The sequence below is a fragment of the Hemitrygon akajei genome, chromosome 10 (assembly GCF_048418815.1).
Source record: "Hemitrygon akajei chromosome 10, sHemAka1.3, whole genome shotgun sequence".
NCBI classification, from domain to species: Eukaryota; Metazoa; Chordata; class Chondrichthyes; order Myliobatiformes; family Dasyatidae; genus Hemitrygon; species Hemitrygon akajei.
Window position 1 is genome coordinate 53,321,158 of NC_133133.1, and position 27,573 is coordinate 53,348,730.

At 39.6% G+C, this 27,573-nt stretch overlaps 1 protein-coding gene across 8 annotated transcripts in view; it reads right to left on the reverse strand.

Annotated features, from left to right (window-relative positions):
- LOC140734397 (Krueppel-like factor 12) overlaps positions 1-27,573 on the reverse strand; it is a 403,562-nt gene that overhangs the window by 21,649 nt on the left and 354,340 nt on the right. For 7 of the 8 annotated variants that reach the window (XM_073058287.1, XM_073058285.1, XM_073058283.1 and 4 more), the window contains 4 exons: positions 17,914-18,481; positions 10,413-10,505; positions 4,928-5,066; positions 4,383-4,436 (listed from right to left, as the gene is read on the reverse strand). In XM_073058287.1, the coding sequence (XP_072914388.1) occupies positions 4,383-4,436; positions 4,928-5,066; positions 10,413-10,505; positions 17,914-18,481 (854 nt within the window). The remainder of the gene's footprint in view (positions 1-4,382; positions 4,437-4,927; positions 5,067-10,412; positions 10,506-17,913; positions 18,482-27,573) is intronic. The other variant, XM_073058284.1, reaches the window with a different exon arrangement.

Consider the following 27,573-nt stretch of genomic DNA (forward strand, 5'->3'; position numbering starts at 1 on the left):
AATTGTGGCAAGTTCTCCAAGATGCTTGGAACAACCTACCTGCCTATTTTCTTATGAAAATGCACAACAGTGTACCCAAGAGAATTGATGCAGTTTTAAAGGCAAAGGGTAGTCACATCAAATATTGATTTGATTTAGCTTTTCACTGTTTACTGCTCTGTTGTCATTTTTGACATTCAGAAACTTTTAATTTCATTATTTTTGAAAGCATCTTCACTTTACGGATTTTTCATGTGCCTAAGAGCTCCACACAGTACTGTACAAGGAAAATGAAAACAATGCATATACCACTTTCAGCCACAGAAATTATCAGAACCAACTTTAAACTTTCACTGAATTATTCAGACAGCTCACTTAATTAAAACAGGAAATGCCCTAGTAAACAGAAGAATTGTTGTTTAACACTAAAAACAGAAATGGAGGTCTATGAATGAGTGATCAAGTTGTATCTCTGAACCATTATTGAACTCTCAAGGAACCCATTCATTAGTGATTCAGTTATATTTGGCTTAAAACTGCAGAGCCCTGTCTTTGTGGTTTTTGATACAAGTGTCTGCATTACTGTCAGACATGGTGCAATGCACACAGCTTTCTGAACAACTGTTGCTGCTGTGTGACCTGGTCCCGCAAGTGGGTGTGGTGCACTGTGACTTCATCACGGGGGCCTGTTGCCCTGTGGCAAGGCGTGGCAAGCTAGCACTGATCAGAGGGTCAGGAGCATCACATGCTGACTCACTGCAGGAACTGAGCAATTCTTCGGAAGTACCACAGTAAGTAGGCTGATTCTGGAGTCTCAAAGTGACCAACTCATCTGAATTAAAGTAAAACTCACAATGAAAAACGTAAATTTATCCCAAAAAAATCAGCTTATAATCCTCATTAAAAACATGTGGCGATGAAATGAAATGTTGCCCTCCATTGATATAGCACCTTCAAAGGCAGACTTTTAGTCAGCTTCGAACTTAATGGGGGAGGAGTGAGTGTGGGAGAGGGCAAATTCAATTTGACTGTCAAACTGGATAGGCTGGTCAGAAGTTAGAAAGCATTCCCCCCCCCCCCCACAGAAAGGCTAGTGGAAATGCTATAATTTAACCCGAACCCTATGGTGTCAGTGATACAATAGTGAAGCTGTAGTAATTTCATTGCAATGGAACTGATGCTCCTCAATATTCACATCTCAGTTCAACATCTAGGCACTGCCACTGTGAAAGGCAGAGGTGACAAAGAACTCAACCTGTGAGTAATCCATAAAAATGTTATAAAGCATGTGTGAATATATATACTCCATGCTCTTAATATGAAGATTGTAGGGACTCCTTAATTTCATTAGGCAGAATTCATGCAGTCTGTTAAGTTCTACGTTATTACATTTTGGGGGCGGGGCTTTTTAATAAATATACAAAATAGCCATGTGTGTGGTTGGAATAAAGTGTACATGAGAAGTAATTACACTCGTGACGATTTCTGTTGACACTCCTACAAGACACAACTTTGCCATAGAACCATAGAACATTACAGCACAGAAACCAGCCTTTTGGCCCCTCTTGGCTGTGCCGAACCATTTTTCTGCCTAGTCCCACTGACCTGCACCTGGGCCATATCCCTCCAAACCCCTCTCATCCATATACCTGTCCAAGTTTTTCTTAAATGTCAGAAGTGAACCCGTATTCACCACTTCATCTGGCAGCTCACTGCACACTCCCACCACTCTCTGCATGAAGAATGTTCCCTTTAAGCATTTCCCCCTTCATCCTTAACCTATGACCTCTGGTTTTTTTTCTCCCCTAGCCTCAGTGGAAAAAAGCCTGCTTGCATTCACACAATCTACACCCATCATAATTTTATACACCTCTATCAAATCACCCCTCATTCTCCTAAGCTCCAGGGAATAAAGTCCTAACCTATTCAACCTTTCTCTGTAACTCAGTTTCTCAAGTCCCGACAACTTCCTTGTAAACCTTCTCTGCACTCTTTCAACCTTATTAATATCCTTCCTGTAATTAGGTGACCAAAACTACACACAATACTCCAAATTCAGTCTCACCAATGTCTTATGCAACCTTACCATTACATTCCAACTCTTACACTCAATACTTTAATTTCTAAAGGCCAATGTACCAAAAGCTCTCTTTACGACCCTATCTACTTGTGACGCCACTTTTAGGGAATTATGTATCTGTATTCCCAGATCCCTCTGTTCTACTGCACTCCTCAGTGTCCTACCACTTACCTTGTATGTTCTACCTTGGTTTGACCTTCCGAAGTGCAATACCTCACACTTGTCCGCATTAAACTCCATCTGCCATTTTTCAGCCCATTCCTCCAACTGGTCCAAATCCCTCTGCAAGCTTTGAAAACCTTCCTCACTGTCCACTACACCTTCAATCTTTGTATCATCAGCAAATTTGCTGATCCAATTTGCCACATTATCATCCAGATCATTGATATAGATGACAAATAACAATGGACCCAGCACTGATCCCTGCGGCACACCACTAGTCACAGACCTCCACTCAGAGAAGCAATCCTCCACCACCACTCTCTGGCTTCTTCCATTGAGCCAATGTCTAATCCAATTTACTACCTCTCCACGTATACCTAGTGACTGAATCTTCCTAACTGACCTCCCATGCCTGACCTTGCCAAAGGCCTTACTGAAGTCCATGCAGACAACCATCCACTGCCTTCCCTTCATCCACTTTCCTTGTAACCTCCTCGAAAAACTCTAATAGATTGGTTAAACATGACCTAGCATGCACAAAGCCATGCTGACTTTTTCTAATAAGTCCCTGTCTATCCAAATACTTGTAGATCCTTTCTCTTAGTATTCCTTCCAATAATTTACCTACTACCGATGTCAAACTTACCGGCCTATAATTCCCCAGCTTACTTTTTGAGCCTTTTTTAATCAACTGAACTAAAATGAGCTATCCACAAATCCTCTGGCACCTGACCTGTGGATATCGACATTTTAAATATTTCTGCCAGGGCCCCTGAAATTTCAACACTAGTCTCCTTCAAGGTCCTGGGGATTTATCTACTCTGATTTGCCTCAAGACATCAAGCACCTCTTCCTCTTTAATCTGTATAAGTTCCATGACCTCCCTACTTGTTTGCCTTGTTTCCATAGACTCCATTCCAGTTTCCTTATTAAATACAGATGCAAAAAACCCATTTAATATCTCTCCCATTTCTTTTGGTTCCATACATAGCCGACCACTCTGATCTTCAAGAGGACCAATTTTATCCCTTACTATCCTTTTGCTCTTAATATACCTGTAGAAGCTCTTAGGATTATCCTTCACCCTGTCTGCCAAAGCAACCTCATGTCTTCTTTTAGTCCTCCTAATTTCTTTAAGTGTTTTCTTATTCTTTTTATACTCCTCAAGCATCTTATTTCCTCCCTGTTGTCTACACCAGTTATACATTCTCTCTTCTTCTTTATCAGAGTTCCAATATCCCTCGAGAACTAAGGTTCCTTATTTTTATTCATTTTGCCTTTAACCCTGACAGGAACATATTGCCAAGTGCCAATACTTTCCAATTAAGCCTCATTCTTCTTTTTTGTCCAGTTTTCTTCTTTCTCTTCGAGAAACATTGATTCCTTGCACATGTGTGGTTCCATAGAAGTTGCTATCCAGCACCGTTCTGCAGAGCCATCCCTGCTGGGGTTGCGGGAAGGTCCCTTGACTGCCAAGTGACTGCTGCTTGCACAGAGAGGCTTGCAGGGACCAAAAATCTCAAGTGCCTTATCCTTCCCTGAAGCAGTGAGGCTGCAGATTACAAGCAGCTGGTTCCCTTACTTGCCAGAGTCAGGAATAATTTGAGGCAGATTGGCGAATGAGGTTGTGTCCTTTCAGCTGGTAAATGAAATTCACATAGATAAGTGCAATGGTTAGCATGCACATGGTGGGCCAAAGGCCTGTTTCTATGCTATATGCTCTAGGACCCAATGCGTGCCTCCTGCATTTTGTGTATGTTGCCACTTGACGCTATTTGTTATTTTCTTATTGTGCCCAAAATTTCTCAGTTTGGTTGCCCTCAGTTTAGTGCATCCCTAAGAACTACTTCACTGCTGAGACAAGTGACAAAGACTAGATTCCTGCTGCGAGAAAGAAACCACAAAACTTGATCAAACCGCAGCCACCATGAACCTGACCCAAGCTCAAGAATGGATTCGAGGCCCATTGGGCTCAGTTCCAGTGAGGAAACTCCTTAAAAAATATACGAAGCCCATGGTGCACTGACTTATGTTGCCCCAGCTGATATGAAGGCAACTTGATGTGTTTACCAACAGTCCACCACTATCATGGGTTATGTCCATGTTCATGAGAGACGACCATTCCTGGCCGTTCCCTACACACTCTGGCTTGAGCACTCACCCAAATGGATCATCAAGCAAGCGAGACGGGTCAATGGGCCAAACAGAGTCCTCCCTACAGAAATAGAAGCAAATAACACCGCTCAGTCACATCAATCAGAGTTCTTTACCCGCTGCACACACATTACTGGGGATTTTCTCAAACAAAAATCTTACATATATTACTGTGACTTCCAAATAGTTGTACCCATATAGAAGCTAGTTGTGCTCTTTTGGAATCAAAATAAGTGTGCAACTTTTTTTAAAGTAATTAATGCCATCTACCAAGGGTTATCTCCATGTTTATTAGAGGCACATCAACCACCAACCACCTTTAGATGTTCTTTTCACAATAGATCCAAAAACAAAGTACTGTCCAGCTAGTGGAAATGACATATTCCTGACTGTTTGGATTATATGGCAATACGTACGTATTAATTCAGGCAGCACAAAACACTCAAAGGGAGAGCCAAGACAACTAAAACTGCTGAGCACATTGGTCTTGCATACTGACAGCTGGCTTCCTACAAATGTACAATAGAAGGCAACAACAGTGTGAGTACTTACTCTCTCCCTGCCCCTGACATATTGAGAATGGCAGAGGTGCTCTCGTGAACACTGTCGAAGGACATGCTAGGGGAGTCATCGTCTTCTTCACTGTCAGTTTTAGTCTCCATTGGGGATATGGGACTCTGATCAATTCTCACTGCAGAAATAAAAATCAGTTACATTGAATAACCTGATAGAAAAAAAACACCAACTTGCTTTACTCTTTCATCAACCCAGAATGATCACAGTAAAGGCTACAAAGTCCCTGAAGCACAGATTAAAAGCAACTTCATGATAGTGTACAAAGCTCTGAAGGCTTTGGATGGGAGAAGTAGAATTATGTTCAATTAATAAACACAGTGGATTCCAGTTAATTGGGACACATCCGGGCCAGTATATTTTGGGCCAATTAAGCAGCTGCCCCAAGTAGCCGAAGTTTCATGAAAATAGTTTTAAAAATGTTTCAAAAAAAAAAGAAAAACTACTTTTTAAACTGAGTAACAAATTATGTATTTCAATGAAATAGAAATCAAATTAGAACACCACCGATACTACTGGTGGTTGTCCTCATACCCGACACGGGGAAACCTGTACAGGGAAGTTTTAAAAGTGGAAAAGCTGTTGCACTGGGGCAGTTCCATTCACTCGACTTCAGACATCTGAGGTCCAGTGGGATAAGTAGTCATCACAACTAAAGTCTTCCCTGGTTGCAATGGATGACCATGTCGTCTTCCGTGCCTCGTCAGGCCCTTCACTCTCCACGTAGCTTTGCAGAGCCGCCTTCTGAGTTGATCTCGTCTGTCCAGTTCACCAGAGCAGACTGCACATGCCGAGACAGGCATGTCCCCATCTCGCTGGAGTCTTCTTCTTCGGCTGGCCATCGGAATCCGATGACAACATCCACTCCTTTAACTGTGAGATCTTTGATGACTATACAGTCCTATTCTGGACCCACAAGTTCTACTGCAGGTGGGACATGTATATGTGGTAGTGATGGCAACCATGGCTGCATTTCTCCTGGCTCTCTTCTGCTGTCTTCTAGTTGTTCTTTCCATCTCCAGGATACGAACCCCATCCCTACACAGCTGACGCCAAGTGTTACGGTCAGCAGCAACATCCTCCAGGTCCTCGGGTCTGATCTTGCACTTCCTTAAAGCGTTCTTCATCTGATCCTTATAGCGCTCCTTCAGCCCTCCAGCTGAGTGTCAACCATGATGTAGCTGGCCATATAACACTCTGCAGGGTAGCCGACATGGGGGCATCCTTATCACGTGCCCCAGCCACTGCAGCTGATGCTGGGTGATCATGGCCTCAATACTTCTGCAGTATGAGACCTGTCAGCTACCCTCAGCTGGTTTAGCCCACCTGTCGAAGCAGTATATGGGGCCTGGCTGCTGCCACGTGCAAACAGCTACTTGGAGCCACAGGTGAGAGCTGAGTGTCTGGTGGGGATCAAACGTGACATTCAAGGTGCTTGCTGCTAGCTTCAAATTCTTCATAGTTCATGACGAAGTAGTGAAAACATTTCATTTTTCAGTCCTGACCGTTTCTTGCATTTTTCCAAGTCTGAATGCTTGAAACCACAGTGAGCCATAGTTTTAAATTGTTTATTTCTTGGAAACTATCAGGGACAAAAATCACTGCTTTTTAAACACAAACACACACAACTGACATGATTTTAAAATTCCTGAAGAGTCCTGATGAAGGGTCTCAGCCTGAAATGTCGACTGTTTGTTAAATTCCATAGATACTGCTTAACCTGCTGAGTTCCTCCAGCATTTTATGTACATTGCCTTGAATTTCCAGGATCTGCAGATTCTCTCTCATGTTTGTTATTTAGGAACTGTTCTCTCTACACACGGCATAATGTCTTAACAGCCACATGGCATGCACTAGTTAGAAAATGTTTGGCAACAGTCTCCTGCCCCAATTAAGCAGCACTTTGCCCCAAATAAATGAAAGGAATCCCTTTTTTGATTAGTTTTTGTTCTTTAAGAATTGTCCCAAATAAGCAGCTGACCCAATTAACCAATGGCCCAATTAACCAGAATCTACTGTACTTCAATTCCAGAACAGAGTTAATTGAAATGATGGGTGAAAAATACAGAAAAGAATGCAAGACAAGCTTCCTTTTCCAAGTACAGACTAAGATGGCTGCTGTGTGGATGGTGCAAAGTCAATCGGGGATATCAAATGGGAATGGATAGGTATTTGATAGATATCTGTAACATGCAGAGGCAGTGAACGAGCAAGGGGTGGCTAGATCGTTCCATGAAGGATCAGCATGGTTTCATTTTTCCAAGAAACATAAATTTCCAATTTGTTCAGCCTTGATTTCCTTCAAAAAAATAACTTTCCACCAACTACACTTTAAATTAGCTTACAACATTTCCAGTGCTGGCAGTGTCCTGAACTAAAGTATCTTAGATCCTACACTTAATTAGTTCCTTGCCGACTGTCTGGATTAAGCAAGTTATGTATAATTTATTGTTCTGGGTTGGGAATTATTTAAACGTGCCTGTTTCTTTAAGGTGAAAAGATCGCGTTATGGTAGATTGAAAGATTTTGTTTGCATTGGAAATTTACAACACCAGACACATTTGATTCACTATATCCCTGTCAGTTGAAAATATCCTTGAGCTTAATCCCACTTTGCAGCACTTGGTCTGTAGACCTACAATTCATAGTTAAAGGTGAGAGGGCAACCTGTAATCATCATATTTGGACTCGGCAACAGGATACAGATAGGTTCCGTAAATGGGCGAACACTTGGCAAATGTGTTTAATGTAAGAAAGTGTGTCATGTATTTCCGCAAGAGGAATCAAAGAGGCGTACTTATCTAAATGCAGAGAAAGAGACTGGAAATAACTGGAGTACAGTGGGACCTAAACTCAGCGGCCACTTTTTTTTTCAGGTACAGGAGTGGAACCCATTATGTCTTTTGCTGCGGTAGCCCATCCACTCCAAGGTTCAACGTGCTGTGCGTTCAGAGACGCTCTTCTGCACATCACTGTTGTAATGTGTGGTTATTTGAGTGACAGTCACCTTCCTGTCAGCCTGAATCAGTCTGGACATTCTCCTCCGATCTCTCTCATTAACAAGGCACTTCTGCCCAAAAATCTGCCTCTCCCTGGATATTTTTTGTTTTTCACACCATATTCTGTAAACTCTAGGGACTGTTATGCATAAGAATCCCAGGAGATCAGCAGCTTTTGAGATATTGTCACTGACTGTCATTCCATGGTCAAAATCATTTAGATCATATTTCTTCCTCCATTCTGATGGTTGGTCTGAACAACAACTGAATCTTTTGACCATGTCGGCATGCTTTAATTCAATTCAGCTGCCACATGATTGGCTGATTAGATATTTGCAATAACAAGCAGGATACAAGTGTACCTAATGAAGTGGCCACTGAGTGCAGATTTTTCTGTGCATGCAACACTGAAGTTAGCAGACAAGTACAATAAGTAGTTAAGGCGGCAAATAGCATATTGGTCTTCATTGCAAGGATGTTAGAGTTTAGGGAAGTATTGTTACAATTGTACAGAGTGTAGTGAGGCCATGCCTGGAGTACCATGTATAATTTTGGTCTCCTTATTTTAAAGATATACTAGTTCTCAAAGATCAATAAAGATTTACTGTGCTGATAACTGGGATAAGACAATTGACTTATAACTGGTTTAAAAAAATTAGAGCTGTATTTATTAGAGTTTAGTAAAGTGATCAAATTGAAACACAAGATCTTACAATGGCACTATAAAGTAAATGTAAATGATAAGTTAGTTTATTATTAGTAGTACTACATGTACTAAGGTTCAATGAAAACTTTGTTTGGCATACCATCCATGCAGATTATTTTTATAACATTAGTGCATTGAGATAGTACAAAGGAAAAAATATCAGAATTAAGTGCTACCATTGCAAGTGAAAAAATCTCGACACAAGGGACAGAAGGATCAAGGGGGCATAGTTACACAATTAGGGGTCAGTCATTTAAAACTGCGGTGTGCAGGAACTTCTTTTCACTAAGGGTGACGATTCTCTGGAATTCTCAACCCTAGAGCGTTATGGAGGCAGAAAACATTGGAGCTACACAAAGAGGAAGTAGTTGAATTTCTGAGAGATTGGGGAATTAAGAGCCATTCAGGAAAGCACAGAAGAGGGCCTGAGCTCTTGGCAAATCAGCCATGATCATGTTAAATAGAATAGCAGGCCTGAAGGCCCAGGCAGCCTACTCCTGCTCCCATTGTGCTCTTGTACTACTTTCTGCCGGATACATGATAATTTTCCTCATCATTCCCTGGATGAAAAGCTTCCAGATCTCCCCTCTAATCTTTTGTACTAAGTACTTTAACCCTAAGCCAATGATTCCTCTTTTCTATTTACCCTGTGTAGTTCCTTCATAATAGTGTATGGGACATTGGAAAAAAGTTGAATTTCCCCATGGGGATGAATAAAGTATCTATCTATCTAATTAGGATGTATCAAATTGTTTCCCCAAACCTCCCCTATCCCACCCTCCTCTTTTCCAAAGGAAGTAACCTTTTATCCAATCTTGCTTTATAGCTAAAACTTGAGATTTGGAAACACATCACATCCATTGAGCACCCTCTCCAGTACAACTGCATCTTTCCTGTAAAATGGCAAACCAAACTTTTAAGCAGCAGTAATGCAGTGGTTACACTAGCATTACGTATAGCTCAGAAATCCCTATATGCTCTTCTATTCCAAGCTTCAACTAAAGGAGGAAGGAAAGCCATTTGCGTCTTAGCCATTTCATTTGCTCTTGGATATATGGACACACAATCAATTCCCCCTCATCACCGCCCACACTTCTCAACAGTCTTCAATTTCTCAATGTTCTCTGCTGCAGACATGAGAATGACATGTAACAATTCAGGTCCATCATTTGCAGTTGATGAATGTACAAGTGGCAGTAAACATTTATACTAGATAATTAGCAGAAATACTTCAGATCTGCATCAGGAACATTATAATCAAATAGCTCTTCAGAAAACTTTCTTCAAGGTCTTCCAAAGAATTATTTTGTCTTTGAGCAGGAATACTTGCTGACTTCGCCTTTCTTACTGACTTTTTTTGTTAACTGGTGAAAGGTGTACCTACAAACACAAGGAATGATTTGTCACGAGTCCTTTTTAGTATTTTCTTCAGGTAGTTGATATTTCTGATACAGTCTGCAACATGGGAGCAAAAGTCACTGATCCAAAAGTGAAAATAATTAACAATGTACCGGTGACCTCAAAATCAGGATGACCAGTGAATGTTATCAATTCTATACCCCAATACTGATCCATTCATCATCTCAGTAAAGCCTTCAAACTGCCATCCTCCACAACTGAAGGGTCATCACAAAGCCATACAATTCCAGGAATTTGGACACCTTCAGCTGAACTGGCAGAGTGGCATTACAGATACTATCAATGTACAAGATCCACTACCATTAAGAGTCTGAAGGGTGTTACAGAATATTATACTTACTTTTGTCCTTGTTTGGTCCCAAAATTTTTGGGGTAAATGCATCACAGTGAGCTCCAAGACCAGGAACATTCTTCACTTTCCCAAGGTAATGAACTGCAGCCAAGGCAGAAACAGACCTGTTGTTAGGGGGAGAGAGCCACAACTGGCCTCTGTGTTTCTGACCAGAGCCCAAAGAAAAGTTGAGAATTCCAATTTCCCAACTGCACAACTGTCACATGAATCATGGGGAACTTTCAAATCAACATAAAGCCATATAACACAGCTGTAGATCCAGATCCAAGATGTAGAGATTGGGGTCTCCATCTTGGGCCTTGACTGACTGGCAATCTGGAAGTGAGGTCAGAGGAGCAAAAATGTTATCCCTTACTGGATTGTCTAGAAACAGGGGTCACAGTCTCAAAAGGAAGGACCTGCCAATAGGGTAAAGACAACAAACTTCTTCAAACAAGGGGTGGCATATCTCTGAAATTCTCCACCTACAAGCCCAGTTGCTGACTATATTCAAGGGAGGAATTAATAGATCTTAGATATTAAAGGAAACAGTGGATATAACGTTACTGCAATAAAAAGCCAAAATAAAAGATTAGCAATGATTTTATTGAAAGGTCTGAACAATCCATTCCAGCTTCTATCCCTTATATTCCTATCCTATGTGTTACCTGTTTAGCTAACTAACTAAACTTTTGATGCCACAAAATTAACCTGAGAATGGTCTCAACTATATTCTCTTCAGGTAAGGAGACAGCAAGTTGATTTTCTAGGATGAGTTTTTTTTTAAAGAGCAATAGATTTTAAATAAAACATTCACTTATCAACTATACAACTGACCACAAAACTACATAATTATCCCTTCTCACACTTTATGGCTAATCAGCACTGGAGTGATATCAATTAAGTTATCATATCTGGGCTGCAATGAACCCTGCTCTATGAAATCCAGGTTGTGCAATAATACAATATGCTGCCTCTTGCATCCTTGGTTTGTTGGTCTAGGTGTTATCATCTGCCCACTAACCACTGTGCAGACTTACTTTTGATATCTTGGAAAAGTACATCTTAGTTTTGCTCACCTTTAATGCATCAACATTTCCAAGAGCAACCCACTCACTACCCACTGGCCAAGCTTACGCTGCTGTTTGTACCATGGGGCAGCACAATACAGATATAAATGCACTACTATTAGGCTGCGAAGATTAAAGGGAATGTACACCGACTGCAATTGTAAAATCTAGTGTTTAGGCTAATGGTTGCCAAGATTAATCAGATCACATGCAAAACCTTCTGAACTTATCAATTCGCACACAAGAAATGCAGTACAGAGAAGAGGTACTGATTATTATAACAGATACTGGAAATAAGCTTATTTTGTAATTTGAGTCATTTATCACCGGCCGCATCAGGACAAGATGATTTTTGCCGTTCCCTTAATAATCACACAGGAAATGGTAGGACATAGTGCTGAAAGGCTATCATTCAGTTGCACTGTCCTTGTGCAGACACAAGAGAATGCAGATGCTGGAATCTGGAGCTAAAAGCAAACAGCTGGAGGAACTCAGCAGGTCAAGGGGCATTCGGATACTGCTTAATCCACTAAGCTCCTCCTAAGGTTTGTCCTTTGCACTGTCTTTATGGCTTCCTACCAGGACAAAAATCACATCTTTGTCATTTTAAAGCAACACATTGTGAATGAACATGGCTAAACCTTTCTAAACCAACAAACATTTCATACTAGATCATCACTGAACAATGAACCATGGTGACTCAATACAGTGGAGAACACACAACTACATGCTATATCAATGTAATAACTCAAGACACTTTATGGGAATGCTCATTCCTAGACCTCAGCTAGCATAAAACACATTTTGTGAAATGGTCAAAGGCTCGGCCAAGCAGCACACTGAAAGGAAGAGTGAGGCAAGTGGGGAAGTGATGTGTAAAAAAGACTGCATGAGATAGATCACAGATAACACAGTGGTGAATGAACAGCGGCTTATGGGAAATGGAAAATCAGCAGCCAGGCACAAGCACACCAGAAAGGTAAGTTTAGATAGTTGAAAGAATGGCTGGAAGCTTCAACAGCAAAGAAGCCAAAGTTGGGATAAGGGTACTACAAAACTCGAGATAGAAACTTTTTAGTGATCCAAGTTATTTTAGTTTACAAATCATTCTTTGGGCTAAGTGTTTCAAACCAGCCATCTATGTCTTATATTTTCCTTTCTCTGCCTTCCACATTCTCTCAAGTCCCTTTAAAATTCTGCCATCCCCTGCTGATAGAACTGACAGAATCCAGTCAATATCTACCTTTGTAATATTAATTTTGCATCAAGAAACTCGAGGTTGGAACAAATTATTGGAGTACAACTCCCACATAGTCCACTATTATTTTTATTAGGAGACATTGAAGGGACAATAACGAAATTTAAATTGAATAAGTATCAGAAAAAATTTATAAAAATTGCATTGGCAGTAGCCAAAAAAGTTATCGCAGTTACTTGGAAATCTGATTTAAATGTAACTATGGATCGTTGGAATAATGAAATACATAGTTGTATTCCACTTGAAAAAATTATGTATAATCTAAGAAATGAATACGATATATTTTTGAAAATTTGGTTCCCATACTTACAAAAGGTAGGATTAAATACATAGGTCCTTTGAAGATAAAATTATAGTAATTGGGGAAAGTAAAAATAAATATCAAAATTATTTTGAACTCCATGGAGCATGTGGGGATTCTCCGATATCCAGGCAATCTTTCTTTTCTTTCTTTTTTTTTCTTTCTTTAGATAAGGGTTAAGGGGGGGGGAGGGTTAATATTATTTTTCTTACTATTTTATCACCACATTTATTCTTTGTCATTTCTAAAATTTAATAAATAATATTTTTAAAAAAAGAAACTCGAGGTTGATGTGTGCTTCATTTTTTGTAAGGATACGGGCATCACTGGCATGGCTGACATTAATTGCCCACAGTTCTTCAGAAGGTGGTGATGTGCCATTGACTTGATCAATCCATCTGGTGAAGGTACTATCATACTGCCACTGAGAAAGAAGTTCATGCATTCAAAGCCAACAGCAATGAAGGAAAGGAGAGATGCCTCCTGGTCAGGATGGTGGTAGAGGTGTTGGGTTTGAGACATGCTGCCAGAATAGCACATTACTAACTTAAGTTTATGTTGCAAATGGGAGATACCGCGGTCACAGTGAACTGGAGAATTGGGTGCCAATCAAGTTTACTGCATTGTACTAGACAGCATTGATCTTCGTAAGAGTTGCTGGAGCTGTACTTCTACAGACAAGTGCTGAGAATTCTATCATTCTCACGATATGTACCTTGATGATATAGAAAAACTTTATGGTGTCAGGGGATTAACAGCTCACCGCAGGATACTCAACCTCGGAGTTAATTTTGAACCATGGTATCTGTGTGGCTGATCCAGTCAACTTTCCAGTCATTCGTGACATCTAGGGAGATGTGGTGGTGAACTCGCTAATGAACGCCTAGGGTAAGTGGTTAGAATCTCTCTTGTTGAAGATAGTCGCTGTCTGCCAACACACCACAGCAAATTCTTAATATATGTAAATATATATAGTGAATAAAGTTGCTGCTTCATTTTTGATCCTTGGTGGGCATTTTTGTTACTTTCCTCTTCTCAGCCCATGCCTGAATATTGTTAAGGTCTTGCTATATACAAGTGAGGAATATTTCACTTTCCAAGGAGATGTAAGTGGAATTGAAAACTACGTAGTCATCAGCCAATATCCACCATCTGATTTCATGACAGAAGGCAAGTCAACAATGAGACAGCTGAAGGTAGCTGTCACGGACAACTAATGCCTTTTACCCAGGGTGAAAATGGCTAATACTAGAGATACTTTAAGGTGATTGGAGGAAAATCTAGGGTAATATCAGAGGTAGGTTTTTTTTTAAAAAAAACAAAGTAACAGGAGCATGGAACACACTACCAGATAGAGGTAGATACATAAAGGGTATTTAGGTGACCCTCAAGAATATGGATGAAAGAAAATTGGAGGTCTACCTGACAGAGAAGCTTTAGACTAATCTTGGAGTAGGTTAATGACAACACAACATCATGGGCCAAAGGGGCTATATTAATCTGCACTGTTCCATTTTCTATGGTCTGAACACCTGTAAACACTCGTAATGGAGTGAAATGCTCCTTTCAGGGGTAAATGCGAGTCACATTTATCAAAAATGGAAGCTTCCCACTTTGCTGTTTGAGCATCTTTAACCTCTGAAATGCAACAATGAGAAATAAAAGTATCATGTATGACAGATTTCAAAGCAGCCAGCAAGGAGCCGCAGGCCAGACTTTGGCAAATGGAAGTAACCTTGGCTTTGACATTAAGACCACGGCAAACTTCTGTCAGAGTTTCCACTTAAGATTTTCAGAGGTTACAAAGGTCAGTAAGACAACTTGGAAGAATACCCCTGCCTAGTCGGTCTTCCTGTTAAGCAGTGTTAATTAGAGAGTGCCTCCCTGTGGGGCCTGGGAGAATAAGGCTTTAATGTTATCACTTTTGACAAAAGGTTTGCTCTCATTCAATGCTCATTATTCATTTGATGACCATAGAGCTAGTTCTGCTTTTGTATTCATCTGGCAATTTTGGTGAATGATTCTTGAAGGAAAAACTTGCAGAAACCACCATAGTGTATGGTGACTGGGAAGCCATTCTGGCTCAGTTCATTTGGAAGCTAGTTTGCTGCTTCTGGTTTCTCTATAATCTAATGCCAGAGATTCAGCTGTTGATGCTTATTCTTGAAACAAAATACCATTACCCAAAGGGAACCTAATAATGATTTTAAAATACAGCTAATGAATTTTCCAGTTTTGTTTTATCAGGATTTCAAAATGGCAAGAGGGAGATCATGAAAGCTCTTTAAAAACAGCAGATTTTCAACTCAGGCCAAATCCAGAACTTCTCAGTGGAATCCACAGCTCCCTAATTCAGAGGTAAGAGAGCTCCACTAAGCTAAAACTACCACATTTACCTGTCAGTGTTTAGAAAGAGGTTTTTTAGTAACTAATTTCAGTAAACAGTTCAGTAGTACACTGACTGGCAATTTCTGCTCAAAACATAAATACAAAAATTTAAAAACTAACTAACTATAACTATAATAATAATACATGGTACTATAACGAACCATAACTATAATATGTTAATCTACCACTCTGTAGCCACCATAATGAAAAATATGTCCATAATTATGCACATTGTGCAAGTAGGACTAGCTCCCTGAAATCACAATTTAAACACATCAAAATAAAGATTAAGGTGCATTATTAGAAGGTCTGCAAAAGACTGCAAATTTACTAAACTCCCTATAATTACAAAAGCAAACCCCTAAAGAAATAGGTACAGTCTCTGTGTAAAAAAAATATATACAGACAGTGCAGATAGACTTGCAAAAGACATTGAAATCTTGATTTCTAGTCTGCAGGACATTAGGAAAATGTTTCCTATTGCACACTAATCAGGGCATATTTACAAAAACTATTTGCCTGTGAAGTAGCAAGCAAAGCTCAAAGTACGGTAGTTATTTTGGTCTCAAATCTACTTTGGCTCCTATTCTTTCAAAATTAGAACACACTGGATTATTTAATTTCACTGAGCTGCTCTATCTCCTTGTGATCTATGATCACACCATCTGCCCTAACCAGAGTTGAAACTGCAGAAGGGAAAAGAAAGCAAAGTTCACAGAATGAAAAATATGCTACTCCTGAGCCTTTTATGGAGTTTATAAACAAGTATATATAAACATACTGGTTCTAGTGGCATCCAAAAGTGAAAAATACTTTTAAACCTTTGGCTTGGCAAACACACAATTCGGAAACCAATAAACATTTCTGAATCATCAGACTACAAAACAGAAGGCATCGGATCTCCACAACTTGCTGCTGGTCATCTTATGAATGTCCAGATATGTAGCCTTTTACCCTATTTTAGCAGGACCTCATACAGTGGGCTCAAAGCATATTAGTTAAATGAACCTAAAGCAAATTCTAAAGATTTCAAAATAATAGATCTTTTTTTCATCAGTTTTCTTTCCTCCCTTCCTGAAAGTACAAATTTCTTAATGGAATGAGAGAGTGCACATGGGAGACAGAAAGAGAGAGAGAAAAAAAATGAATGTGTGCAGGCACATGTGCATTGGCAGTGCTGGCTTTATTACCCATCCCCAGCTGTCCTGAACTGAATGTCCTTTTCGATGAACCATGTTTCTGATGCCTCTGAATAGCTTGTGGATTCAATCAAACAAGCTGATGTGGGACTGGAGTCACCTATAAGGCAGGTATGAGAAGTTTCATATTTCAATGTCAGCAATGGGATCAGTTTTCCACTTTTGCTTAACTATTTGGGAGCTTGGTGCATGCATTAGTTCTTACAGTGATTAGATGCAACATATTGGCTATAACATGGAGATCATGGAAGACACTAGAATTGGGGATAACTGCATCTCAACAATTCTATGGAACTTCAATGGATTCTAGATTTTCTTTAATTCTTGGTTGAACTTTGAAAAGATATACAGTCACTACAAGACCAATCCTATCTCGCTTAACAAATCCTGACCAACAATTTGTTCCTCTGATCCCTCACCTGTTGGCCAAACACACAAACCTACAAGCAAATCTACTGAGATTGGCAAACGTGGTCTGGAATTTTAACCTGGGACCTTATCAGCCAATAAGACAACACTGGTCTCTGAGAAAACAGGGAATTAGTGCTAATTTTTCACAGACCATTAATCAGAGAAGGACTATTTGTTCTTATGGAGTTGTGAAATAAAATGCATCATCACCATTTTTATAAAAACATCTTTTGTGTAAGTACTTTGCTTTCTCATGTAAACAATATCATAATTGTGTAATGGATGCACCTACACCAGCAACAAGCTGGATAAATATTTTATACCATCATCAAAAAATATGCCACCAGGTTAAGATACATTGTGGCTGTTTTGCTAGATGTTATCAACTTTGAGCAGCGTAAGTATTGTAGATTTATACAATGAATGGAGGAGATTGTGTATTAGGTTTATCACACAATAGACTTTTGAGAAAGACCACTGTTCAGCAATCACTGCAACATAAATGGGAAATAATTATCCTCCTTACTACTCCCTTACACGGAAATGTGCAGAAAAATGAAAAAAAAAGTTTCACACAAAAAAATGGCTACCAGTATTCTGAATGGATCAATTTCAAAAATATCTGTAATATTTAAAGGAACTTCCAAATTCCAGTTTCAGCTGAATTTTAGATACAAGTTGATGAGTTTTACCTAAAACTCCAGCTCACTGACTGATGCCTCAAAGTTAGGCAATCACAGCAAGGTCACTTGGCTCTGCGTATGGAAAGATAACCAAATGCTAAATTAATATGGACACTGTAAAGCACAAGTTAATTGCATCAAAAGTTACAGGCTATCTAATCAATTTAAGAGTCACTCAGAAAATGAATCAATTTCCTTACCTGCACCTTCACTTTTTCCATCATCCCCGATAAGAGGGACCGTGATTGATGATGTCACACCATCAGGCTGTACTGCTGTGTAGACCACAGGCAATGACTGGACAACTACAGGCAAATGTTGCAGGTTTCCCATTTTCCTAGGTAAGCTGATTGACGGCACTGTGTGTATGACATGCAGAATCTGCTGTCCTCCGACCCCCTGGGACGAGGCCAAGATGGAACCCGGTGATAGCACTGCAGGGATGGCTGAAGTAACATTGACTGGTCCTCCAGTTAAGATGTCCGAAGAAGAATATGAAGAGGTTGTCGTTATAACTGGAAGTGATGATGAAACCACGGGCACTATTGGTGAGGTCCTAGATTTATTTAAGGACAAATCAACAGGTTCTGTCTGTGGCTGGTTATCATCATTTGAAAGCAGTTCCTCCGGTGGTTCCATTTTAATGTTGCTTAGTAACACTGGTGCATCTTTCTTCAGATCACCAAGCAGTGTAGAAGATTCCATTTTCACATTATTTATCAACATTGGGACTGATTCCGTTCGTTCGCATTCAGAGGCTTGGACTGACTGCAAAGAGAAAAAAATTGTTTTTTTTAAGGTTTGCAAATGTGAAACTCTCCATTATTTAGCTTAGATACATTACAGTGCAGTTCAAATTGATTTGTATTTTATTCAAGCATTTTATTTAAAAAATGAAATGGGAACATTTTGGCTTCACCACTGCTGCCAAAAACAGAGCAGAAAAGAATACTACAAATAGTATGGAAATGACAAAACGACAAAAGATCACTGTACTGTTGGTTGAACGATACAAAGTGTACGCCCTTGAAACACACCATATCATAAAATCAATTAGGCTGTCATATAGTTCAGTTTTAGTCTCAATGATTTTGTTTTTCTCACTTCAAAAAGGTAATGTAAATTAGTTGGTGGAACCTTGTCCAACTACACTTTGTGGTGCAAGTAATGTACCACATGAAAAGTTGCCAATGGTGTGCAAACTATCTCGCAGATCAACACTGCAACAGACCCAAAATTCATCTCAACACAGACGTCTGCCGTTCAACTTGATCTATTTATTTCCCATAGAAACCCCTGCATTACAGCCAGAATTACAACCCAGAAGCACTTAACTGATGCTTTGAAACCACTGTATGGTAATGAAATGTCCCAGCACATCTGCAGAAAGTTCATTTCCCCACTAAAAACACTGAAATGGTAGAGGGACCTATCACTTACTATGTGTATATATCTCAACAGCCTAGTCACAACACATTTGCTCTTTTTTACAGCTGTTTATTTGTACTTCTATTATATTTTAGCCATTGAGATTTAACTCTTTCCTCCACTGTTGGTGTCTACCCAAATCACTCCTTTTTTGCTCTTCCCTCCCCTGAAATCATTGGGTTCATCAAAAAAAAAACTGTCCATTAGAATTCACATTTCAGTATTTTGCACAAATGACCATTAAACAAACACAAGCTTTTGACAGAGAATCTTGCAGTTTGACTACACACTGAAACTTGTTCTAGTCTAATTTCCAGGCACACAGAATGTATTACCCATTTCTGACCAACCGTGAGAGTAAACCTTAGTTGACACTCAGTATCAAAATTGCAGTCTTTAACATAAACACCATAGGTCCTCTATTTTGACATGGTTTGCTCCTGCAAAAGTGTGTCAGTGTCTTAGTTCACACAAACCAATAAACATTTTGTTGATGGGCCCACATCATGGAAGCCTGTAATGATTAAGGCCCCAGGCACTGGGCCTTGGAACAGGTTCAGAATCAGAATCTGGTTTAATATCACTGGCATATGTTGTGAAACTGATGTTTTGCAGCAGCAATTTACACACTTTGCTTATGTTTATACACCTCGTTATTGAACAGAACAGAGGGGCATGAAAGGGTGTTAGCCAGGGAGAATATCAGAAGGTTAGCACAAATATGAATCGGTTAATAGAAAGGTCAGGGCAAGAAACAGTTGACAAGGTCAAGGAAAAAAGGGGAAGGAGGGGCAGGGTGGGTCAGAGAGAGAAAAAGGGGGAAGTGGAAACCCTGTTATGGGCCAATCACACAACCTCTCTTTTTGTTGCCACTGCCCCTCCTCCACTATTTCTACAAGTTTGAGCATTTTCATTTCTAATCTTTCCCAGCTCTAATGAAAAGGCACCAACCCTAAATGTTAACATGGCTTTTCCCTCTACAGGGCCTGCTGAGTATTTCTAGCTTTTTTTGTGCATTGTGGTTATTGAGATGACTGTTCTGTCTAAATATATATCCAAATATATGCCCTCACAAAAAAAGAGATTCCTAAAATTGTTAAATTCTTAAATTGAGACTAGGAAGGTGCAAACTGCCCAAATGGATGATAATGCTCCACCTTTTTGATTTGCCTACCAAAGTGGACAACCTGACATTTAAATGCATCTGCCATGTACTCACCCACTCGTGCAAATTGCTTTGAAGCTCTGTTGGTCCTAACCCCCACAATCCATGCAGTCTTGTGTCATCAGCAAACTCTGAAACGTCAGAGTTGGTTCTCTTATCCAAAATATTGAACACAGAATTGTACAGCACAGTACAGGCCCTTCAGCCCACAATATTGTGCTGACTCTTAAACCCTGCCTCCCATGTAACCCCCCCCACCTTAAATTCCTCCATATAACTGTCTAGTAGTCTCTTAAACTTCACTAGTGTATCTGCCTCCACCACTGACTCAGGCAGTGCATTCCACGCACCAACCACTCTCTGAGTGAAAAACCTTCCTCTAATGTCCCCCTTGAAATTCCCATCCCTTACTTAAAGCCATGTCCTCTTGTATTGAGCAGTGGTGCCCTGGGGAAGAGGTACTGGCTGTCCACTCTATTGAAGTATGTTGCAAATTGTTGATGAGACTGCCGGGTCCCCCCCCCCCCCCCCCCAGAACTCTACAACTCCTGTGAAGTCTCGGACATAGTGCACATTCCTACCAGACAGCTGCTTTAGGAAAGAGTTAACGCCCCTCTCAGAGTGTGTTTTGTACGTTGTCTGAAGCTATGTTCAGCAAACCTGTTCCTGTTAGAGATCACGAAGCCCCATTCAGTGGGGGGCACAAACCACCAGAGCACTGCTTGGCAATGTCATAAAGTTTATGGGGAATTTCACTGGTTAAACCATTCTGCAGGATGTGTTTAGCACACCAAAGGAAAAATCCTATTTCAGTCCTTTATGTTCCTATAAGGTGAGGTACCCTGGCTGATTGAATATCTATTTGTTTGCCAGAAAAACACAGTAGAATGCTCATGATATCTCAAGTCCAGTGTCAAAGCCATCCGGAACAACATTCCCAGCTAAAGCCATCCGGAACAACATTCCCAGCTAAAGCCATCCGGAACAACATTCCCAGCTAAAGCCATCCAGAATAACTTCCCAGCTAAAGCCACCCGGAACATCTTCCCAGCTAAAGCCACCTCCTTCTCCAGTATGGGTCACTTGGTCATAAACAGAAACCAACATGAGTGATGGATCCACATCAGTGGGAATTATCTAGCCCACAGCATCTGTATCAGGCTTATAAGCCATAGTACTTATGAAAACACTACTTTGGAAATGCAATTCATTCCAGCCATCAAATGCTTTCAGTAATAGTGGCCATTATATATACTGTTCAATTAAATGGATAAACACTTCACCATAATGGCAAGAGCTTTCTATAATCAAAGCAGTGATTGAAAATAATTCTTCAGATTTATCTTGATGCCAATTACATCACTGAGTAAATTGCAAGCTCTGACGCATCTATCATTGTGAGTGCCTGCAAAACTCTTTAATGAATGAATTTAACTGAAATAAAATAATGCTGTCCCTTCTGATGGACCGCCAGAAGCACAGTTGTAATAGGGAAGCTGAATTGGTCTGGTGCACAATCAATATAAACCTTCACCACTGATACCCTTAAAGTAATAAATAACTTAAGTAGGAGGGTTAGCACACACCTACAGTATTTATGTATCCTTTGCATCTGTGTCTTGTTAGGTTATATTTATTATTAGCTCAAATATCATGTCTAGGCTTTTGTAGTCAAGACCAGTTCTTAAAGAGCTTCACAAAGTCCATATGACTAACAAGGAAGTGACATTTTGCTGTGGACCATTGTTGAATAAAAAGGAATTATGCACACAGCCCCTTAGTTCCTCACTGGTAGATGTGCTCGACTGAACAAGAATCCTGAGGAGTGAAGTTTTCAGGAAAACTTGAGGATTTTCACATCCCAGACAGCACGTCACAAAGAGAATCTCTCTGCCACATAGGCTCATGCAATTCTCATTGTCTAGCACCCACTGTGCCTGATGAAATACGAAAAGCTCTCCACTCACTGCGGGCTGCAGCTTCTGGGATGGTACAGTCAGCAAAACGCCAGTAAGCTCCAGGGGCTTTCTGGGGATGCGATGGCTTTTACTGCACCAGCTTCAAGCTGTAGAGCTGAGGCACGGAAAGGAATCAAAAGCTTAAGGAGGAGAGGATCATCTAGAATAATGTGTACATGATGATATTTTGCACTCTGAGATTCAGTTTTATTTGTAGATTGAGTGCTTTTCATCCTATTTTTGGATCTAGATGGCAGTGTAGATTTTATTTCTTTAATAACGTCCAGTTACTTACACGGGTGTGCAGTTCCATATCCAGTGCCACTAATAACTAAAGCTGAATATGTACAGAATGCTAAAGTTCTAATGACTCTAGATGTTAGGAATAAATTTCGCAACAGAGACTTAAATGAACGGTTGACAAATTGAATTTCCCACACAACTTTTGGGAGGTCACGCTGAATGATTAACTGGCTGCAGGTCTACACGTAAAGGTGGAAGAAACACCTGAAGACCACAAGAAACACTGATGCTTTTTAAACTTAGTACCAAATATAAAGAAACTTCAGAGGCAGAATAAAAATCTTTTAACTGTACTGCAATGTGCCTTGAACTACAGCCGAAGTTAAAGCCAGCTTGGAGATGCCAATATGGATTGGTGTGGTAGGGGTCTAACATCCAAGTATGTTTCTCTTTCATCTAAAGTTTAGGACTGAAGACTGATCTTTTCAGAAAGAGGTGTGGTGAATTTCCTTCTCTCAGGGTTATGAGTCTTTGGAACACTTCCTCAGAAGGACACAGAAGCAGACTCTGAATATTAAGGCAGCAGTTCAAAAATTCATGAGAATCAAGGTGGAAGGTTATGAGGGTAGATGGAATTGTAGACTTGAAATTACTATTAAATATTAAAAGGCTGCATCAGATTGAGTCCAATAACCTACTCTAACTCAGAATTGAAATATTCATATGTAGGCATTGAAAAGATGTTCAGAGATTTATTGAGCATCTTAAAAATTGGTGCTGAAGTTACGTATACAGGTCTTAGATCTTACTATCTTAAACTTGACTTTTATAAGGTGATGCATCATAGACAGAAATTGAAGCAACAGTAATGAAGAATGGACAAGAACCTCCTCGTGTGTTACATTATCCAAAGAAGAAATGAGCTATGCACAAATCAAGAAGGAGCTCCTGAACAGTTGTAACAGGTCAGTGAGACACAGTGAACACTGAAATAGGTCAGACCACTGGAAATAGTTCATGTGATTTTTAAACAATTCACCGAGTTTGCAAGAAACACAGCAAAATCCCTAAACTTTCCTTTAAAAGTAATGTATGAAAAAGTAGACAAGATGATAGTGTCAGATACAGTGAACAGGACATACTTGCCAAAAATTAACACAGTGGGTGCCAGTTAATGGGGGAGGGGGCATCGGTTAATTGGGGCAGCCACTTATTTGGGACAACTCTCAAGAACAAAAACTAATCAAGAAAATGGCCAGGATTCCCTTCCTTTATTTGCGACACTGTGCCACTTTAATTAGGACAGGAGACAGTTGCAGAACAATTTTGAGCTAGAATCAGGCGCATGCACTTGTGTGGCCATTAGACCCACTGCTCAGAGCAAACAGTTTTTAAAAATAGTGTCAGCTTGTGTTCAAAAAGATGTAATTTTTATCACTGAGTATTGGCAAGAAATAAATAGTAAAACAATTCAGAACTGTTTGCTCACTGTAGCTTCAACCATACAGACTTAGAGATTTTAAAAAATGGCCAAGGATGAAAATGAAATGATTTCACTGCTTCAACAAGTTAGGAATTAGAAAAGATGTTAAGGTATCAATATAATCATCTTGAATGTGAAAAAGAAGATTCGGAGGATACAATCAAAGGTATTGTATGAAGACGATCTATTATCTACACTAAGTAGATGTGCTGATTTTGCTCATTACAACCAATCAGATGAATGCAGCAGTGCACAGATGTGCTGGATGAATTCCTGTCAATACCAATTAGGAACTTATACAGTTTTTAAAGTACTGCAGTAGTATTGATATTTTTCTGTTTTGTTCTATGTTTCATTTAAATACACAATTCATTACTCAGTTAAACATTAGTTTGTCTTTCCACAAAACTTCAGCTAATTGGGGCAGCCACTCAATGGGGCAAAATATACTGGTTCCGATGTGTCCCAATTGATCAGAATCCACTGTACTGATCTTATTTATATATATAAGAAATTCACCATCATAAACCACCTTCAATTAGAGTTGCATCTTGAAAAGATATTTATGTAACTACAGATGACAAGAGTTAAGAGTAATTCAACAAACTGGAGATGCCTAAATATCTTCATTCTCACTTGGTCTTTTAAAACTTTTATTAACTACACAAGAAAACAACATTCAAAAGGACATTAACTTGTGTTGGTAGATGTAATGCATAAAATCTAATGCCAGTTGTTCACTCAATGTACAATGACTTTAAAGGTTGTAACTGTCGAGTGTGAAATCACCTGAACATAAACAACACACTTCAAAATATATTTACTTGGTAGATCAAAATTTATCAAGTAAGCAGCTGTTCTTCAAAAGGACATCTTGGCTATGCCAAGGGTGAAGTTTTGATGCTGATCTTTGCCAGTGATTATCAATTGTAGCTGTTACTTTACTGATGTGGTAGGACTTATTTCACCTACAACTGACTGTATTTGCCAAAGAATATCAAATAATGTTTGCACGAATTGAAAACTCACTCATCCCAGTAACTGATAACGACCAAAATTTACATCTGTAGAGTTTACAAAGACAAGAGCTTCTGGTCATGTGACATCAAATGCCACCACTGCCTGTGGACCTGCAAGGTAGCATCAACCACCAGTGTGACGAAGAACTTGTGCTTTTACAGTGTCCGTTATGTTCAAGATAATTAAATGATGAATCCCACTCCCATACGAAAGGAGGCATGTAACTAACTGCAGGAGGAAGTACATTGAGAACACCATAAATGTCCTTGCATAAGCGGCAAAAACATGATGAAGTGTTCATCTCCCCAAGCTTTAACTTACATAACTTCTTTATTGATTTGGAAGTCATTTAAGTATGACAAATCTTGATATGAGAAATTTGGGGCTATAAGGGAAGCACAAGTTGGCCAACTGCATGGCATTGATGCCTCGCGTTATTACAGAAAAATCAATAGTCCATTGGGTGCTGAAATTGTGCAAATATCAGCCATTTCTCCACATATAATCACCATAGGCCAAGTATTACTTATTTCCACAAATTCAGTATCTGAATCTTCATAGGAGGTACAACTTCTTTACCATGATTCAGTCACATTTGTTAAAGTCGACTTCTCAACTGAGAACCACAGTATCGATCTTCCAGTCTCATGCCATGTGCATGATACACTGTAATCTCTTTGTATCGGGGTGAGAGCAACTACATAGTAATATAGTTACAATATATATCTCAGTTTACAAGCAACATCTGTATTGCAGGGGAGGGAGTTACATTGTGAGAAATTAATCTGCAATTTTCTACATCGTGAAAAAACATCAATGTTTGTGCCAAAAAAAAAAGTCTTGATTGCTAAATGTATTGTGTCCTTTAATTATTTTCTACCCCCACAAATTCCATGACAGCAAATTTTATTCCATTTCTCAAACTTTTGGATAATGATTTGTGAATTGTGCAAAGGTGAATTTCTAATACCGGAACAGGCATAACATGGGGGTCACCAATGATCTTACAAAATAACAGAAACTACATGGTATTCTGGTCACTTGGGTGTGGCTAATCATGGCAGCATAGGCCCGTCTAATATTACAGAATAACCACTTCACTGCATTGTTGCATTATCTAAGATCTAACACTGAAAAGACCACCACCGTGCAAATAATTTCTAAGAAACTACATTTCGAGAGAAGTTGCTTGGAACATTCAGGACAGAGGAGCAAGAATTTTCACAGCCCTTCTTAAATGGTATTTGATACTGATCTCCTGAACCAATACAATATTCAAGTGTGGCATAATACTGATAATTAGCCAACATTGTTTGACATTACAAAGACTTCCTGCTGTATTCTGCTCGTTGTCTTGAAACATTAGGCAACAAGTGTATTGGAACCAAGGACTGAGACACACAGGCTTGACAGGAGCCACAGTTAACTGTCTCCATTTTGCTGAAATTCAAACAAAGGAAATTTTAGATAACTGGCTCTTAATGGGTTTGAGTCATAGACTGCTAGATAGAGCAGCAATAGTTGTGCACCTGAAATATTAACATTTTATTCCATAGATGCTGCTAGTCAGTTGAGTGTTTAAAGAATTTCATATTTTTAATCATGTTACTGACACTGACAAAAGTTTTGGCTAGCTCACAACTTTTTGCAATATTTCACAGAGTGCTATAGAAACCCGAGAAGGCAGATAGCTTAACGTACTTTTTCAAAAAGGACCTCAGATAATGTAGAAAACTTGTCACCTTAAATGATAAGGACAAGACAGAATGCAGCTAGAGCAGCTCAGGGGGATCTCAATAAGGTAGGCAACATCTATTGAAAAGCTTTGTCACGAGCTTCAAAAGGACAGTTGACGTTTTGGGTCAAGACCCTTCACCTGGACTGAAAGATAGACAGAAGACAGCTGGACTGAAAGAGAGGGGTAATGGTTAGTATCCAGCAGTGGAGCAAGAGCTGGCAGGTGACAGGTGGATCACAGTGGGGGAGGAGATGATAGGCAGATAAGGTGGAGAGGGTGGGAATGGTGTCAGAAGCTGGGAGATGATAACTGGAAGACATTCTTTTGGATTACTGCACACTACATTTAAACCTAATAGACAAAATTATATCCAAAAGCATGTCTGCTCTTCTCTCCTGGGTGTCTATCTATCCTGCTCAGTATATCTAGCATTTTCTATATTAAAAAAACTAGCCAGTGATGTTTTGCTTTTTACAAAAAAAGCAAGAGTGAGGTCAAATTTCCCACAATGGGCAGAAAATCATCTTTCATGGCTTGCTCACACAGGGAAGGCATTTTTCCTTGGCTTAAAATTGAACTTCACCGGTCTGTTCTGATACAGGCCGTCTAGGATCTTGATTATTAACTCAGAAATTACTCCCTTAAGAGAAAAGGTATAACTATATTTAATTTGGTTACTGAAATGGTGACTGCAAGCAACATGCATCAACCTTAATGAAACAAGTGGGCAATAATTGGCTAAAGAACTTAGATATTGGCTGGAAATGTCTTCTGTATGAGGATGAGTTCCTTCAGTCTGCTGTTAATTACAAACAGCATTCAATA